The sequence below is a fragment of the Pongo abelii genome, chromosome 20 (genome assembly GCF_028885655.2).
Source record: "Pongo abelii isolate AG06213 chromosome 20, NHGRI_mPonAbe1-v2.0_pri, whole genome shotgun sequence".
Lineage (NCBI taxonomy): Eukaryota > Metazoa > Chordata > Mammalia > Primates > Hominidae > Pongo > Pongo abelii.
In genome coordinates this window covers 38,185,060-38,202,893 of record NC_072005.2, presented here as the reverse complement: position 1 = coordinate 38,202,893, position 17,834 = coordinate 38,185,060, and the positions used below count along the sequence as shown (strand labels likewise).

Below are 17,834 nucleotides of genomic sequence, written 5' to 3'. Positions count from 1 at the left end.
AAATGAAAAGTAGGCAAGGGGAGAATAGAAAACAAAAAGTAAAATGTTAGATTTAAAGCCAAACATACCAGCAGTAGATACAATAAATGGGCAAAATACTCCTGTTAAAAGACAAAGAATGTCACAGTGTAAACTAAAGCGCAACTGTGTTGTCTTTAAGATATGTGTCCCAAGCATAAGGATAGAGAAAGGTCAAAAGTAAAAGGGCAGGAAAAGCAGTACTACTCAAGTACAAACCAAAATAGAGATGGTAAATCTTAATCTCTAAGAAGGTAGATGTTAAGGTAAAAAATACTACTGAGGCCAGGCATGGTGGCTCAGCCCAGAGGTTCAAGACCAGCCTGGGTAACATAGGGAGACCTTGTCTCTGCCAAAAATTTAAAAATTAACTGGGTGTGATGGCTCACCGTCTGTAATCCCAGCTACTCAGGAGGCTGAGGCAAGAGGATGACTTGAGCCCAGGAGTTTGAAGCTGCACTGAGCAGTGATCGCACCACTGCACTCTAGCCTGGGCAACAGAGTGAGACCCTGTCTCAAACAGAACAGACGAACAAAAATACTAAGCAAAGAGGATGATTCACAAAGATAAAAGGCTCAATTTACCAAGTAGAATTCACACAAATTTAAATTTGTGTGCACCTAGAAATAATTTATGTCAATACGTTTGAAAATTTAGATGAAATAGTCAAATTCTTTGGAAAATTTACCTTAAAACTGACTCAAGAAGAAGAATACCTGAATAGTCCTTTAATCATTAAAAGAATTGCATTAAAAAAAAAATCTTCCTTGAAAACTCCAGGCCTGGATACCTTCACTACAGAGCTCTACAAATATTCAAGGAAGAAATAATTTCAGTCTTACATAAACCTTTCTAGAAACAGAAAAAGAATTAATGCTCCTTAATCTAATGAGGTTAGTATAACCTTGATACCAAAACCCAACATTGATAGTATAAGAAAGGAAAATTACTTTTCATTTCACTTATGAATGTAGATGTAAAACTTCTATTAAATTCTAACATTCTAAAGTTCTATGAAAAAATACAACTACAATAAAGATCACACCAAATAGTGAAATGTTGAAAGCTTTCCTATTGAGATTGGAAACAATACAAGGTTGCCCTCTGACACCATTTCTGACAACATTAACAGCACTGGCTACCAAGTGGTAACTGACACATGTGGCATGAAAAACTTAGAAGGTTTGGGAAAAGGGAAAACAATAGTGTCATTATTCATAAATGATATAATTCTATCTGTAGAAAAATCTACAAATCATTAAAAATAATAAGAGATTTTAGCAAAGTTGTTCAAAACAGAAAATTTATAAAAATTAATTGTATTTCTTTGTAGGGAAAAAATGTGTAGAAAATGGTATTTTGGGCCAGGCGTGGTGGCTTATGCCTGTAATCCCAGCACTTCGGGAGGCCGAGGCAGGCGGATCATGAGGTCAAGAGATTGAGACCATCCTGGCCAACATGGTGAAACCCCGTCTCTACTAAAAATACAAAAATTAGCTGGGTGTGGTGGCATACGCCTGTAGTCCCAGCTACTTGGGAGGCTGAGGCAGGAGAACTGCTTGAACCTGGGAGGCGGAGGTGGCAGTGAGCGCAGATTGCGCCACTGCATTCCAGCCTGGCAACAGAGCGAGACTCCATCTCAAAAAAAAAAAAAAGAAAAAATTATATTTTGAAAACTAAGGTAATGATAGGCTATCATGATGAGAAAAATTTTTTTTAATTAAAAAGAAGGAAAGAAGGAAGGAACCATTGACAAAGCTTCACAAATAGATGTGGAAAGATTTACAGTACTTCTGTTGGGAAAATTATGAAACTTTATTGATTACATGATTTCACTGGGTGAAGAATTCCAAGCTGACAGGTTTTTGGTAGTTTGTGGGTTTTTTCCATTCAGTTTTAAAGATGCTGGCTGTTCATAGTCTTTTGGCTTGCATCGTTTATGATGAAAATCTGCTGTCACGGTTATCTGTATTCTTCTGAAGATAATGTGCATTTTCTCTGAGGCTTCTTTTAAGAATTTTTCATTGTCACTGTTTTTCAGCATTTTAATTGGGATATGTCTTAGCATGGTTTATTTCTTTCAGACCCTTTTTTACACAGGATCTGGCTCTGTTGGACAGGCTGGAGTGCAGTGGTACAATCACTGCTTGCTCCAGCCTCAACCTCCTGGGCTCAAGTGATCCTCCTGCCTCAGCCTCTTGAGTAGCTGGGACTACAGGCATGTGCCACTGCTCCCGGCTAATTTTTAAATCTTTTGTACAGAGTCTCGTTATGTTGCCCAGGCTGGTCTCAAACTCCTGGCCCTGAGGGAGCCTCCTGCCTTGGCCTCCCGAAGTGCTGGGATTACAGTGGGGGACCCCGCACCCGGCCAGCATGGTTTCTTTACTCTACATGAAGTTCATTAAGCTTCTTGGGGCTATCAGTGCGCATTTTTCATCAAGTTTGGAAATCTTTCGGCTATTATTTCTTTTTCCCTCTCCCTTCTCCTGGACTGCTTGATGTTGTCCTGTTGATTGTTCTGTTCACTTTTTGCCCACACTTGTTTCTCTCTGGGCTTCATTCAGACAGTGTCTATTACTATGTCTTCAACTTCACAAATCTATCCTTCTACAATCTAATCTGCTGTTAGTCCCATCCAATATATTGTTCACTTTGTGTAATGATTTTTCCCATCTCTGTAAGAAAGATCCATTTGAGTCTTTTTTGTATTCTCCATCTCTGTCCCCAGCATGCTATTTTTCTCTTATTTCTCAAATGTAGGAGCATGTTTTTCTAAAAACCTTTGTTTGCCAACGCCATCGGCTCTCTCACTTCCGGATCCGTTCTGCTGATTTTTTTCCCTCCTGATCATGGATCATATTTTATTGCTTATTCTCATGCTTGATTGGGTGCTGGATGGTGTAGATTTCATGTTGCAGGATGTTAGACTAATTGCATTGCTTTAAATAGTGTTAGATTTCATTCTGGTGCACACTTAAGCCACTAGAGAATTGTTGGATTATTTATTTTTTATTTTTTGCTTTCTTTTCTTTTTTCTTTTTGTAGAAACAGGGTCTTGTTATGTTGCCCTGGCTGGTCTTGAGGTCCTGGGCTCGAGTGATCCTCCCACCTCAGCCTCCCAAAGTGCTGGGATTACAGGTGTGAGCCACTGCACATGGCTAAGCTGGATTCTTTCAAAGCTGACTTTTGTTAGGGTGGGCCCAAAGCAATCTCTAGTCTTAGGGCTAAGTTAGCCCCACTACTAAGACAGTAATACTCTTCTAAGGATTCTATCCAATATCTCTTTTATTATAAGGCCTTTCCATTCTGACTGGTGGGTGCATGAACTATTTCCTGTTCTTTGTGCATGTCAGAAATTGTTCTGCCTACTGTTTGTAGTGTTTCTTTCCTCGGCTTTAGGCAGTTTCCTCTTACACACGGACAGATCAGTACCCAGCCAAAGACCCTTCAAGATCTCCAGAGCCCTTTCTCCCTCCGTGAAACACCCTCTGCCCTGCCCTGGAAATTCCAGCTGCCTTGACCTCCCTGCTCTTGGATCTCTGGCTCCTGGGCTCAGCAGGTGTCTGCCAGACAGGAAGGTGGAGGGAGCAGTTGCAGCACTCACCTTGTTTTCTCTTCCCTTCGGGATCACAGTCCTGCCTCGCCTGTTGTCCAAAGTCCGAAACCTGTTGTTTCTTCTGTTTTGCCTGGTTTTCTAGCTGAGGGGTAAATCTGGTCTCTGTAACTCTATCTTGGCTGAAAGCAGAAGTTTTGGTATTTTCAACATTCTTCTTTAACCTTTTATCATTAATCCAGTTCAACAATTTATCCAATAAAATAATAGTTAAATAAGTTTTCAGTGAAAGAAATGAATCCTGGATTTTGTATGTTTTACAGTTATAGTTGACAAACCTTAAAATCATACATAGTTGTGTATTCCTGCTGTGCTGGTAAAGGGTGCAGCCCCTATCCCAAGTTACTCTCTATGCAAATTCGGTAACACCGAAGGTGGTGTTCAACAAAATAGGTGCCCCTTTGTTCTTTGTTTCTTTTGTCTTAAAAACATGTATTTATAATTACATTATTATGGAAAAAAATTGTTTTAGCAGATTTTTTTAAATCTGGCATTTATAACCATGTAAAAAATAGAGCTATCTTAGATTTTTTTGGAAGGAATAGGGTATACACACACACACACACACACACAGAGAGAGAGAGAGAGAGAGAGAGAGGCAGAGAGACAGAGACAAGCCAAAACTGTGGGAGAAAAAGAGGTTAGATCATCATCATCAAAGAAGTGTGTGGCCGGGTGTGGTGGCTCATGCCTATAGTCCCAGCTCTTTGGAAAGCTAAGGCAGGAGGATCACTTGAGCCCAGAGCTCGAAACCAGCCTGGAAAACATAGTGAGACTTCATCTTTACAAAAAATACAAAAATTAGCTAGGTATCATGTGTGCCTGTGGTCCCAGCAACTTGGGAGGCTGAGGTAGGAGGATCACTTGAGTCCAGAAGTTCGAAGCTGCAGTGAGCCATGATTGTGCCACTGCACTCCAGCCTGGGCAACAGAGTGAGACCCTGTCTCACACAGACACACACACAGTGTGTGCCCAGTCACGCCGTCTCTCCCGTGGTCTAGCAGCTTGGTCCTAGGTCCTCTAGGGCCCAGGATGGGGAGATGTTTCCACAGAGGCCTTCCAAGTGACCCACCCAGGGGCTGGAGGGCTGGGCTGTTATCACTCATCTGCCTTGTTATGTGACTGCCCCATTTTAGCTTCATAGTGCTGGATATAAGCATATAATGTTTTTGTCCTTCAGCCAGTTACAGAAGGAAGAAGAGAAAGAAAGGGCTGAGATGGAGGAGTTGGTGGAGAAGCTGACAGTCCTGCAAGCGCAGAAGAAGAGCCTGCTGTTAGAGAAGAACAGCTTGACAGAGCAAAACAAAGCACTGGAAGCCGAACTTGAACGAGCACAGAAAATCAATAGGTTTGTGTCTTTTTTTCCTTTAAGTTGCTTTTATTTTCAATAGTTAAAAAAGACAAATGGGCTGGGTGCAGTGGCTCACTCCTGTAATCCCAGCACTTTGGGAGGCCAGGGCGGGTGTATCATTTGAGGTCAGAAGTTCAAGACCAGCCTGGCCAACATGGCAAAACCCCGTCTCTACTAAAATTACAAAAATTAGCCAACCGGTAGTGGCACACACCTGTAGTCCCAGCTACTCGGGAGGCTGAGGCAGGAGAATCATTTGAGCCTGGGAGGCGGAGGTTGCAGTGAGCCAAGATCACGCCACTGCATTCCAGCCTGGGAGACAGAGTGAGACCCTGTCTCAAAAAAAAAAAAAAAGACAAATGAAGAATATTCCATTTCATTTCTTTTAATCTTTTCTTTTTCTAATAGTGGCTATAAAATGGAAAAGGGTAATTGAAATTACTGGATACCAGACTATAATAAGTATTGTTTCTGTTAACCAATGTTAACCAACATTTCTCAAGTCTATAATTCAAATATGGTTGATAGTCATATGATAACCCTAAGATTCAAAGTTCTAGGAGCTCTTTTCTAACTATTTCCTAAAAGTCTACTTTGGAATTTCTGGATCTTTTTTTCAAAAGTGCCTTTTAGAACATGAGCCAGAAAGTTAATAGAATAATACTTAATGAGCCTATGGGCCAGGTGTGGTGGTTCACGCCTGTAATCCCAGCATTTTGTAAGGCGGAGATGGGCAGATCACTTGAGGTCAGGAGTTCAAGGCCAGCCTGGCCAACATAGGGAAACCCTGACTACTTAAAAAAAAAAAAAAATATATATATATATATATATACACACACACACACACATATATATACACACACACACACACATATATATATATACACATATATATATATATACACATATATATATATATATATATATACACACATATATATATATATACAGAAAATTAGCTGGGTGTGGTGGCGCATGCCTCTAATCCCAACTACTCAGGAGGCTGAGGTATGAAAATCACTTGAACCTGAGAGGCGGAGGTTGCAGTGAGCCATGATCATGCCACTGTACTCCAGCCTGGGTGACAGAGCAAGACTGTGTCTGGAAAAAAAAAAAATGAGCCTATTCATTGTTAGACATTTGCAACTCCTCTTATTAACTTGAGTTGGGGTCGCTAATTATGCTTGGTTTCAAATTAAATTCAGTTACCTCTTCTCACCTTGAAACTTTATAGAAGATTTAGGTTGCTGAAGAATAGCATTTAAATGCTAACATACTTGCTGTTTTTGTAATACAGATATTCACCATGCCCTAGCCATGTAAACTAATGGGTTTTTTATTTTACCATTTGGGGTAACTCTCTAGGAAATCTCAAAAGAAAATTGAGGTCCTCAAAAAGCAGGTGGAAAAAGCCATGGGGAATGAAATGTCTGCTCATCAGTACCTGGCAAACCTTGTTGGCCTGGCAGAAAATATAACCCAGGAACGTGACAGTCTTATGTGTTTGGTAAGTTTCCTGAAGGTTACATCAAGTAAACTGCAGGTTAATACGCAAATGTGATTTTAAGAGTATTTTAAAAAATAATCTATTAAAAGCTTTATCCAGACACTCCCTGACTTACGATGGATGGTTCCACCTAGGAATTTTCGACTTTATGATGTATTGATTGGGAAGTAATCTTACTATAAATTGAGGAGCTCCTTACAACTTATAATGAAGTTACCATTTATACTGAATGCCCATTGCTTTTACACCATTATAAAGTTGAAAAAATGTAGATTGAACCATCATAAGTTGGGAACCATCTGCTGTATTGCCAGGATTAAATGCATTTTTGATATACAGTTTGTTTGACTTATGATGGGTTTATCAGGATGTAGCCCTGTTGTAAGTTAAGAACCATCTGTATTTTAAAATTTCAACTGTATTACCCTGGCATGGTGCTGTGTGCCTGTAGTCCCAGCTACTCAGGAAGCTGAGGCAGGAGGATCATTTGAGCCCAGGAATTCAAGACCAGTCTGGGTAACATAGTGAGATCCCATCTCTACAAAAAAAATTTTTAAATTAGCCGGGCGTGGTGGCATGCACCTGTAGTCTCAGCTGCTCAGGAAGCTCAGGTAGGAGGTTCATTTGAGTGTGGGAGTTGAAGGCTGCAGTGAGCTATGACTGTGCTACTGCACTGCAGCCTGGTAGACAGAGAAAGACCCTGTCCCCCCCAAAAAAAGGAAATGCTAATTAAACCATTCTTGAGATACCATTCTCAAAAAATGTTCCAAATCATTTTTTCTTTTTAAACAATTGTATCTTTTTATTAATGCATAATATTTTTACATTTTTAAAAATATTTTAAATATATTTACATACACATGTGGGGGTACATATGATATTTTGTTATGTGCATAGAATGTGTAATGATTAAGTCAGGTATTTGAGCTATCCATCACCACAAGCATTTATCTTTTATCTTTTTTTTTTTTTTTTTTTTTTTGAAGACGGAGTCTCACTCTGTTACCCAGGCTGGAGTGCAGTGGCATGATCTCGGCTCACTGCAACCTCCGCTTCCTGGGTTCAAGACATTTTTGTGCCTCAGCCTCCCGAGTAGCTGGGACTACAGGCGCATGCCGCCACACCTGGCTAGGTTTTGTATTTTTAGTAGAGACGAGGTTTTGCCACATTGGCCAGGCTGGTCTTGAATTCCTGACCTCAAGAGATCTGCCCACCTCGGCCTCCCAAAGTGCTGGGATTACAGGTGTGAGCCACAGCACCTGGCTGAGCATTTATCATTTCTGGGTGTGGAGAACATTTCAAGTCCTCATTGCTAGCTATATTGAAATATACAATACATTGTTGTTAACTTTAGTCAACCTACTCTGCTGTCGAACATTATAACTTATTTTGTCTATCTAACTGTATGCTTATACCTATTAAGCAACCTCTCTTCATTCTGCCCCCTGCCCCCCAGCCCCCCACAAACACACCCATACCCACATGCATCCTAGCCTCTGGTAGCTATCATTATAATCTCCACCTCCATGAGGTCAACTTTTTTAGCCCCCACATATGAATGAGTACATGCCATATTTATCTTTCTGGGTCTGGCTTATTTTACTTAACATAATGGCCTCCAGTTCCATCTGTGTTGCTGTAGATGACATGGTTTTGTTCTTTTATATGGCCAAATAATATTTCATTGTGTAAATAGAGCGTATTTTCTTTATCTGTTTGTCCATTGATGGACACTTAGGTTCATTTCATATCTTTGCTACTGTGAATTGTGCAGCAATAAACATGGGGGTGTAGATATCCCTTTGCTATACTGATTTCCTTGCCTGTGAATAACCAACCCAGTAGTTGGATTGCTGGATCATGTGATAATTGTTTTTAGTTTTTTGAGGAACCTCCATACTGTTTTCCATAATGGCTGTACTAATTCACATTCCCACCAACAGTGTATGAAAGTTCCCTTTTCTCCACATCCTCATCAGTGTAATAAAATAAAGTAAAATTTCAGGCCAGCCATGGTGGCTCACTCCTGTAATTCCAGTACTTTGAGAAACTGAGGTGGGAGGATCACTTGGGACCAGGAGTTTGAGACCAGCATGGGCAAGATAGGGAGAACCTGTCTCTACAAATAATGAAAAACTTAGCCAGGCATAGTGGTGCATGCCTGTGGTTTCAGCTACTCAGGAGGCTGAGGAAGAAGGATCACTTAAGCCTAGGAGGTCGATCATGCCACTGTACTCCAGCCTGGGTGATAGAACAAGGCCCTGTCTCAATTTTAAAAAAGAAAAGAAAAAGAATTTCAGGACCCTCTAAATGTATTACGCAAAGGGGGAAGTTAAGCCCTGGAGACTGAGTGATGTAGCTTGTTTGCTATTCTGCTTCTTATAGATTAGTTCTCTTCCTCATTGCTGTTGTTTTGTAAATGACTAGGAGAGACCAGAGACCAGACCTTCTCCTACTTCCAGTCACTCATCTATAAAGATGAACTGCTTGCTTCCTTTATTGTTCTTCTACCTAAGACCAGATGGCACCCATGACCCCATGACTGTTACATCTTCAATGTGGAATGTTAAATATACCTTTCCTGAAAGAAAAAGACCGCCTCAACTAATTAGATTGTTGTAACTATGCATTCAGTCTTAGATAGAAAGACAATGAAATTCTGTTAAGCTTTCCTACATGTGGTCCTATTCGCGATCCCAAACTTGTGCACTTCAGAACACAGACTTCTGTTCTTTGGAATCTACTTCCTGGGTGGCCTGTCCTCAAACTTTGTGCTTGAATAAACCCTCTTTAAACTAGATTCTGATCCTTTTGATTATTTTAGATTGACATCAGCATCTGTTATTTTTTGTCTTTTTAATAATAGCCATTCTAACTGGAGTAAGATGATATCTCATTGTGGTTTTGATTTGCATTTCTGTGATAATTTGTGATGTTGAGCATTTTTTTCATATGCCTGTTGCCCATTTGTATGTCTGCTTTTGGGGAATGTCTATTTAGATCCTTTGCCCACTTTTTAATGGGATTGGGTCTTTTTGTTTTGTTTGCTATTAAGAGTTGTGTTCCTTGAAAAAAAAAAAGAGAGAGAGAGAATTGAGTTCCTTGTATATCCTGGGTATTAGCCTCTTGTTGAATGAATATTTTGCAAATATTTTGTCTCATTCAACAGGTTGTCTCTTCATTCTACTGATTGTTTCCTTTGCTGTGCAGAAGCTTTTTAGTTTCATATAGTTCCATTTGTCTATTTTTGTTTTTGTTGCCTGTGCTTTTGGGGTCTTCGCCATGAAATTTTTGCCTAAAGTCCTGGAGTGCTTCCTGTATGTTTTCTTCTGGTAGTTTTATAGTTTCAGGTCTTAGATTTAAGTCTTTAATCCATTGTGAGTGGATTTTTTGCATATGATGAGAAATAGAGATCTAATTTCATTTTTCTGTATATGGATATCCAATTTTCCCAGCACCATGTATTGAAGAGGGTGTCCTTTCCCCAATGTATGTTCTTGGTGCCTTTGTTGAAAAGCAGTTGGCAGTAAATATGTGGGTTCGTTTCTGGGTTCTCTATTCTGTTCCACTGGCCAATGTGTCTGATTTTGTACTGATACTGTGCTGTTTTGGTTACTATAGCCTTGTAATATATTTTGAAGTTAGGTAGTGTAATACCTTCAGCTTTGTTCTTTTTGCTCAGGACTGATTTGCCTTTTCAGGCTCCTTTTTGGTTCCATATGTATAAAGTAGGATTGTTTATTCTATTTCTGTGAAAAACGTCATTGATGTTCTGATAGGGATTGCACTGAATCTGCTGATTGCTTTGGGGAGTCTGGTCATTTTAATGATGTTAATTCTTCGGATCCATGATCATGGGATGTCTTTCCATTAGTTTGAGTCAGCTTCATTGTCTTTCATCAGTGTTTGTAGCTTTCCTTGTAGAAATCTTTAACTTCCTTGGTTAAATTTATTTCTAGGTATTTTTTTGTAGCTATTGTAAATGGGATTGCTTTCTTGATTTCTTTTTCAGGGAATTCATTATTGGTGTATAGAAACACTACTGATCTTTATACATTGATTTTGTATTCTGCAACTTTACTAAACTTTTTTTTTTATCAGATCTAAGAGTTGTTTGGTGAAGTCTAGTTTTTTCTAAATATAAGATCATGTCATTGGCAAAGAGAAACAATTTGACTTACTCTTTTCTAATTTGGATGACTTTTATTTCTTTCTCTTGCCTGACTGCTCTCGCTAGGACTTCCAGTACTGTGCTGAATAAGAGTGGTGAAAGTAGGCATCTTTAACTAGTTTCAGTTCTGAGAGGAAAGGCTTTTTGCTTTTCCCCACTCGGTATGATGTTAGCTGTGGGTTTGTCATATCTGGCCTTTATTATGTTAGGTATGTTCCTTCTATGTCTAGTTTATTAAGTGTTTTTATCACGAAGGATGTTGAATTTTTATCCAATTTTTTTCTGTGTCCATTGGTGTGCTCATATGGTTTTTATCCTTCATTCTGCTGATGTGATCTATGATGTTTATTGATTTGCGTATGTTGAACCGTCTTTGCATCTCTTGATCCCACTTGATCCTGGCATATTATTTTTTTGATGTACTGTTGAATTTGGTTTGCTAGTATTTTGTTGAGGATTTTGCATCTGTGTTCATTAGGGATATTGGCCTGTAGGTTTCTTTTTTTATTGTGGCCTTGTCTGGTTTTGGTAACAGGGTATTGCTGGCCTCAGAATTAGAGAGAACTCCTTCCTCTTAAATTTTTTTTGGAATAGTTTGAGGAGAATTTGTATTAGTTCTTCTTTGTAAGGTTTGTAGAATTTGGCAGAAAAACCATCTGGTCCTGGACTTTGTTGGGAAACTTTTTATTAATGATTCAATCTCATTATTTGTTATTGGTCTGTTCAAGTTTTCTATTTCTTCCTAATTCAATCTTGGTAGTGTTGTCGATGGGCCAGTTCAGGTTCTTGACTTCACTGCACAAAAGAATTTGAGAGCTAGTCCAAAGTAAGCACAGGTAAAGAAGTCTACTGCAAAGCAGAAGTCACTCTGAGAGACAGAGGAAGAGACAGACCCTAATATTTTAAGGGAATGCCCTTTACCGGAGCTGTGCATGCATATTCATAAAGTATTGGTGAGGTCAAGTGTGCAAAGGTGGACCTATGGTTGGTGCATGCACTCAGCATGTACATGCTCTAACATGTATCACATGTATAATTAGCATATAAAACCTCCACCTAGGGTGTGTTTTTTACTATTAAAATGAGGAAAAGGTCACTGAAAGCTAAACCTTGTGCCTAGCTATGCATGCAGGACCCTGGAGATATCTTTAGCCCTGCCCAGGCAGGAATTAATAGCTTCTTGGGCTTTTGGTGTTGATTGGCCGGAGATTGGGGAAGCTACATTATGATTAAGGGATTTTTGTTCTTAGGCCATATTGGGTATCAGGAATGTGTAACCACCTGGTAGTTGGCTGGGATCCTGTGGGACTACTTATCTTGCTAAGATAAGTTAGGTGCTGACATACAAGGGTGCACATGAAAGGAGCCCACTGCGAAAGGAGCATGCAGGGCTTCACTAAAGGGGACAAGTCAGGATGGTCTCATAACTTTACTTATCCTGCCTCTGTAGGTTGTATGTTGTCCAGAAATATATCCATTTTCTCTAGGTTTTCAGTTTGTTAGCTGTGGATTTTCACCATGTTGCCCAGGCTGACCTTGAACATCTGGATTCAAGCAATCCTCCTACCTCAGCCTCCTGCGTCACTGGGACTATAAGAACGTTTCACCCTGCTTCACTTAGTTCTGCTCTGATCTTTATTTTTTCTTTCTTTCTACTAATTTTGGGTTCTGTTTGTTCTTGTTTATCTAGTTCCTTGAGGTACATCATTAGGTTGTTTATTTGAAATCTTTCCACTTTTGTGATGCAGGCATTTATTGCTATAAACTTACCTCTTAGCATTGCTTTTGCTGTATCCCATAGGTTTTGGTATGTTGTGTTTGGTATGTTATGTTTCAGTTTTCATTTGTTTCAAGAAATTTTTGATACCCTTCTTAATTTCTTCATTGACCCAATCATTGTTAAGGAACATGTTGTTTAATTTTCATATGTTGGTACAGTTTCCAAAGTTCCTCTTGTTATTGCTTTCTAGTTTTAGTCTACTATGGTCTGAGAAGATACTTGACATGATGTCAGTATTTTTAAATTTGTTGAGCTTGCTTTGTGGCCTAACACACAGTGTATACTAGAGAATGTTCTATATCTGATTAGAATGTAAATTCTGCAGTTATTGGATGAAATGTTTTGTAAATGTCTATTAGGTCATTTTGTCTAAAGTACAGTTAAATTCAATGTTTCTTTATTAGTTTTCTGTCTTGATGATCTGATTGCTGAGAGTAGGGTGTTGAACTCCCCAACTATTATTGTATTGTAGTCTATCTCCCCTTTTAGATCTAATAATATTTGCTTTATATACCTGGATGCTGTGGTGTTGGGTGCATATATGTTTAGAGTATATGTCCTCTTATTGAATTTATCCCTTTATTATTATAATATGACCTTCTTTTCACAGTTTTTGACTTAAAGTTTGTTTTATTTCATGCAAGTATAGCTACTCCTGCTTGCTTTTGGTTTCCATTTGCATGGAATATTTTTTTCATCCCTTTACTTTCAGTCTGTGTGGATCTTTACAAGTGAAATGTGTTTCTTGTAGGCAGCACATAGTTGGATCATGTTTTTTTTTTCTGATATCCATTCAGCCATTAAATTAAGTGGAAAATTTAATTAATTTACATTCAAGGTTACTATTGATATGCGAGGACTTATTCCTATCATTTTGTTGATTGTTTTCTGGTTGTTTTGTATATCATTTTTTCCTCTTATTTATCTCATTATTCTATAGTGATAACATTTGAATTCTTTCTCTTCCTCCTTTGTGTGCTTGCTCTACCAGTTAGTTTTATCATTTCATGTGTTTTCATGGTGGTAGATATCGTCCTTTCAATTCCAGGTGTAGGATTCCCTTAAGCATTTCATGTAGGATGGGTCTAGTGGTGACAAATTCTCTCAGTGTTTGCTTATCTGTAAGTCTTTACTCCTTCATTTATGAAGGATAACTTTGCTGGGTATAGTATTCTTGGCTGGCTGACAGGTTTTTGGTTTTTTTTTTTTCTTTTAGCCCTTTGAATATATCATCTCATTCTCTCCTGGCCTGTAAGGTTTCTTCTGAGAAATACACTATTAGCTGGGCACAGTGGCTCACACCTGTAATCCCAGCACTTTGGGAGGCTGAGGCAGGCAGATCACCTGAGGTCAGGAGTTCAAGACCAGCCCGGCCAATGTGGCGAAACCCTATCTCCACTAAAAATGCAAAAATTAGCTGGGTTTGGTGGTGCACATGCCTGTAATCCCAGCTACTTGGGGGGCTAAGGCCAGAGAATTGCTTGAACCCGGGAGGCGGAGGCTACAGTGAGCTGAGATAGTGCCATTGCACTCCAGCCTGGGCGACAGAGTGAGACTCCATCTCAAAAAGAAAAAAGAAAGAAATACGCTGTTAGTCTTATGAGAGTTCGTTATATGTAACTAGACATATATATATATTTAGAATTCTGTATTTGACTTTTGACAGTTTGACTATAATATCATGGGGAGAAGACCTTTTTGGGAACCTGAGCTTCCTATATCTGGATTTCTAAATCTCTTGCTAGACTTGGGGAGTTTTCAACTTATTTTGTTGAATAGGTTTTTTATGCCATTAAACTTCTTTTCACCCCTTGGAACACCAGAAGGCATGCTTCATTTTTTTTTTTTTTTTCTCTTTCTTTTACTCCTTATCTCTCTGTCTTCCTCTCTCTGTCTCTTTCTCTCTTTCTCTCTCTTTCATCTCACTGAGTATTTCAAAAGCAAAAGAAATTCTTTCTCCTGCTTGATTAGTCTATTGCTGAAGCTCTCAATTGTATTTTTTATTTTATTCATTGAATTCTTCAGTTCCAGGATTTCTGTTTAGTTCTTTTTTATATCTGTCTCTTCGGTGAATTCCTCATTCATATCCTGAATTGTTTTTCTGATTTCTTTATAGTGTTTATTTGTGTTCTCTTATATTTCACTGAGCTTCTTTAATATCATTATTTTTAATTCTTTTTCAGGCATTTCATAAATTTCTTTTTGTTGTGGAATCTCTTTTTGGAGAATTATGTTCCTTTGGAGGTGTCATATTGCCTTGCTTTTTCATGTTTCTTATGTCCTTTCATTGATTTCTGCAAATCAAGTGTAACAGTCACTTATAATTTTTTGTATTGGTATGTGTGTGTGTGTGTTTGTGTGTGCACCTGGGGCAACCAACATGGTGGGACACTCCCCGCAGGCTGTGGTGAAGAGGATGGGGTGATCCCCAGGCCCTGGGTGGCGTGCTTGGGTTGCTTTGGCAATGGAGGCATTGGGCAGGGGAAGCCTGTCTTCAGGGCACATGCACGTGCACAGGGCTCTGCGGCTGGAGGGGGTGGGGTTGCTGTTAGTGATGGGGCCACAGGCAGGCAGGTTTCAGGATTGGGGAGCACTTGCTTCGGCTCCCTTGCTCCCATGGATAGCCTCTTCAGTGCACTGCACCACACTCTTCTGGGTATGCAGGACACTGTAGGGTAGAGTGCTGGGGACCCGCTGCTCCACTGGGTCCACCTGGTGCCTTGCCGCTGCAGCCTTCTGGGTGCATGTGGGGGGTCCGTGGCGCTCCAGGGATGTGGGGATGCAGGGGCTGCTGGGTCCCAGGGCAGGATGCAGTCTGGTGGGGGCTGGACTCTCAAAATGATGCCACTGTGCTGCAGCTGCCTGGAACCTGGGTCAGTGTGGGACCCAGTGTGAGCCCCCTCTCTGGAGAAGTGGGGTGACACAGACTCCAGGGAGCACCCTGCACCAGTCTCAGGGCCTGTAGGGGTTGGGGGGCTCCCCTGGGGCTGGGATCACAGGAGTGTGCAGTGATAATCTGGACCCCTGGGGATCTCTCACCCTTTCCCCACACAGAGGAGCCTCTCCAGGCTCCCGACCAAGATCTATCCCGTCTGGGCTGTCATCTCCCTCTCCTTTAGTGCGCAGGTGCCACCCAGCCCTCCCCTGTTGAGTTCCCGTGGTCTCTGTTAGATGTCCTCTGTGCGATGACTGACTCCTGTTTTGGTTCTCTTGTGTGGAGGAGTCTAACATCCTGTGCCTCCAGCCAGCCACCCTGAGCCTTCCTCCTGAAAACAGGTTTTTTGTTTTTTTTTTTTTTTTTTTTGAGATGGAGTCTCACTCTGTCACGCAGGCTGAAGTGCAGTGGCACGATCTTGGCTCACTGCAACCTCCACCTCCTGGGTTCAAGCGATTCTCCTGCCTCAGCATCCTGAGTAGCTGGGAATATAGGTGTATGCCACCACACCTGGCTAATTTTTTTGTAGTTTAAGTAGAGACGGGATTTCACCGTGTTAGCCAGGATGGTCTCGATCTCCTGACCTTGTGCGCCTCAGCCTCTCAAAGTGCTGGGATTACAGGCATGAGCCACCGTGCCCGGCGGAAAACAGTTTTTTAAATTATAATAATTGCTGATAAGAGTGTGGTCAGTCTGGCCATACTTTACTGGTGACTTCTGAGTCCTTTCCAGAGCCTTCCAGAAAGCAGTTTGACTTTGACGCAGCATGGATGGAGCCTTGAAGGCACTCAAGGTGTCTGGCCCTGCGCTGCCCCTCTGAAAGGCAGCTGAACCCTGGCACTCTGTGGTAGCACTAAGTGCCCATTTCCCCTTCTGCTGTGTGTGCTGGCCTTCCTCACCGGGACATGGAGAGGGCAAGAGAAAGCTTGCTGAAAAATCTAAAGGGCCGAACAAACCCTTTCATCCACAGATTTCCTGGGAACCTGCCCGCCACATGTTGAGGCCACTGTAAACGCGAAGACGTCTTGTTTGTAGGGCAGGACGTGCAGGGAATCCCGGTTCCTGGGGTGCAGGCCCCATGCCTCTCACATGGGCCAGGGAGTATCACAGGCTTCCACGATGAAGTCAGGATCCTCCCAGACCTTCAGACACTCCCCTCTCGGCCCAGGACAGAAATACAAATGGAGGCCACTTACTGTCTCCAGATATTTAAAAGTTACTCGTTGCGCCAACAGACTGTTAGTAAAATGTGAAATGTGTTCCCTTCTCCTGCCTTGACCTTTATCATGGCCTGGCTGTCAAGTTTAGAATCCTCAGGCCCCTCAGAGTCAAAGCGGAAATGTAGGGTGTGGGAGAGCTGCTGTCTTCCATCCTGGCTCCACCTGTCACCAGGGACTTTTGTGTCCAAGCAGACACCTGCTGTCCATGCAGGGAGAGGCATGGGAGCTGCCAGGACGTCTGGGCAGAGCTCTTGGTCCTGTGTAGCCAGGTCTGGAGTGGACACATCCCTATGGCCTTGCAGGCCCCTTGACCCTGGGAGTGCCTAGGTCAGCCCCTCTAGCCAGGTCCAGGGGTGTTACTGGCTGCTCTGTCAGTCTCTGCCCTGTCCTAGGACTGAGCCATGTACTCCTGCCCTACCCCGTCTTGGTCTCCAGGACCTCGTGAGAGCCTGCGCCCAACCCTGTACATACACCAACAGCGGGAGGACTCCACTCTGCCTTGGGAAGTTTCCGCTGATGACCCCTGGCTACAAATCACTTTCAGTTTCCCCAAATTATCTGGGCATGGTGGCGCGCGCCTGTAGTCTCAGCTACTCGGGAGGTTGAGGCAGGAGAATCTCTTGAGCCCAGGAGGCGGAGGTTGCAGTGAGCTGAGATCGCGCCACCGCACTCCAGCCTGGGTGACAGAGCGAGACTTTGTCTCAAAAAATAAATAAATAAATAAAACAAACAAAGAGAAAAAAAAAAATCACTTTCAGTTGCCTCAAGTATGACTGCACCATCTTGCATTTATCACATTTTTGTGGGAGACACAATAGTCTGAGATACTGAGATCTTTTTTTTTTTTTGAGACAGAGTCTCGCTGTGTCACCCAGGCTGGAGTGCGGTGGCGTGATCTCAGCTCACTGCAACCTCCGCCTCCTGGGTTCGAGCCATTCTCGTGCCTCAGCCTCTCGAGTAGCTGAGACTACAGGCACACACCACCAAGCCTGGCCTGAGGTCTTTTTAAATCCTGCTTCTAGGGTGGATTTTCCGTGTGACCTGGAGCAATTTCTCTGTGACTTAGCTTTCCTTCTGGAAAATCAAACTTGTCACCACTAGCCTACCTTGGAAAGAATGCTCACCATTACTTATTTTATTTTAGCATCTGAAGTAGTTAATTTATAGAATGTAGCAGGTCATGTCCAACCTGAATATTAGTTTAAATCATTCGATTTCAAATGATGTCATCTCTCCCA

The 17,834-nt window shown here is 41.4% G+C and overlaps 1 protein-coding gene across 2 annotated transcripts in view; it reads left to right on the top strand.

The window, feature by feature from the left end:
• CEP89 (centrosomal protein 89) overlaps positions 1–17,834 on the top strand; it is a 100,270-nt gene that overhangs the window by 71,916 nt on the left and 10,520 nt on the right. For both annotated transcript variants that reach the window (XM_024238235.3, XM_054538841.2), the window contains 2 exons: positions 4,813–4,980; positions 6,349–6,490. In XM_024238235.3, coding sequence (XP_024094003.3) covers positions 4,813–4,980; positions 6,349–6,490 — 310 coding nt within the window. The remainder of the gene's footprint in view (positions 1–4,812; positions 4,981–6,348; positions 6,491–17,834) is intronic.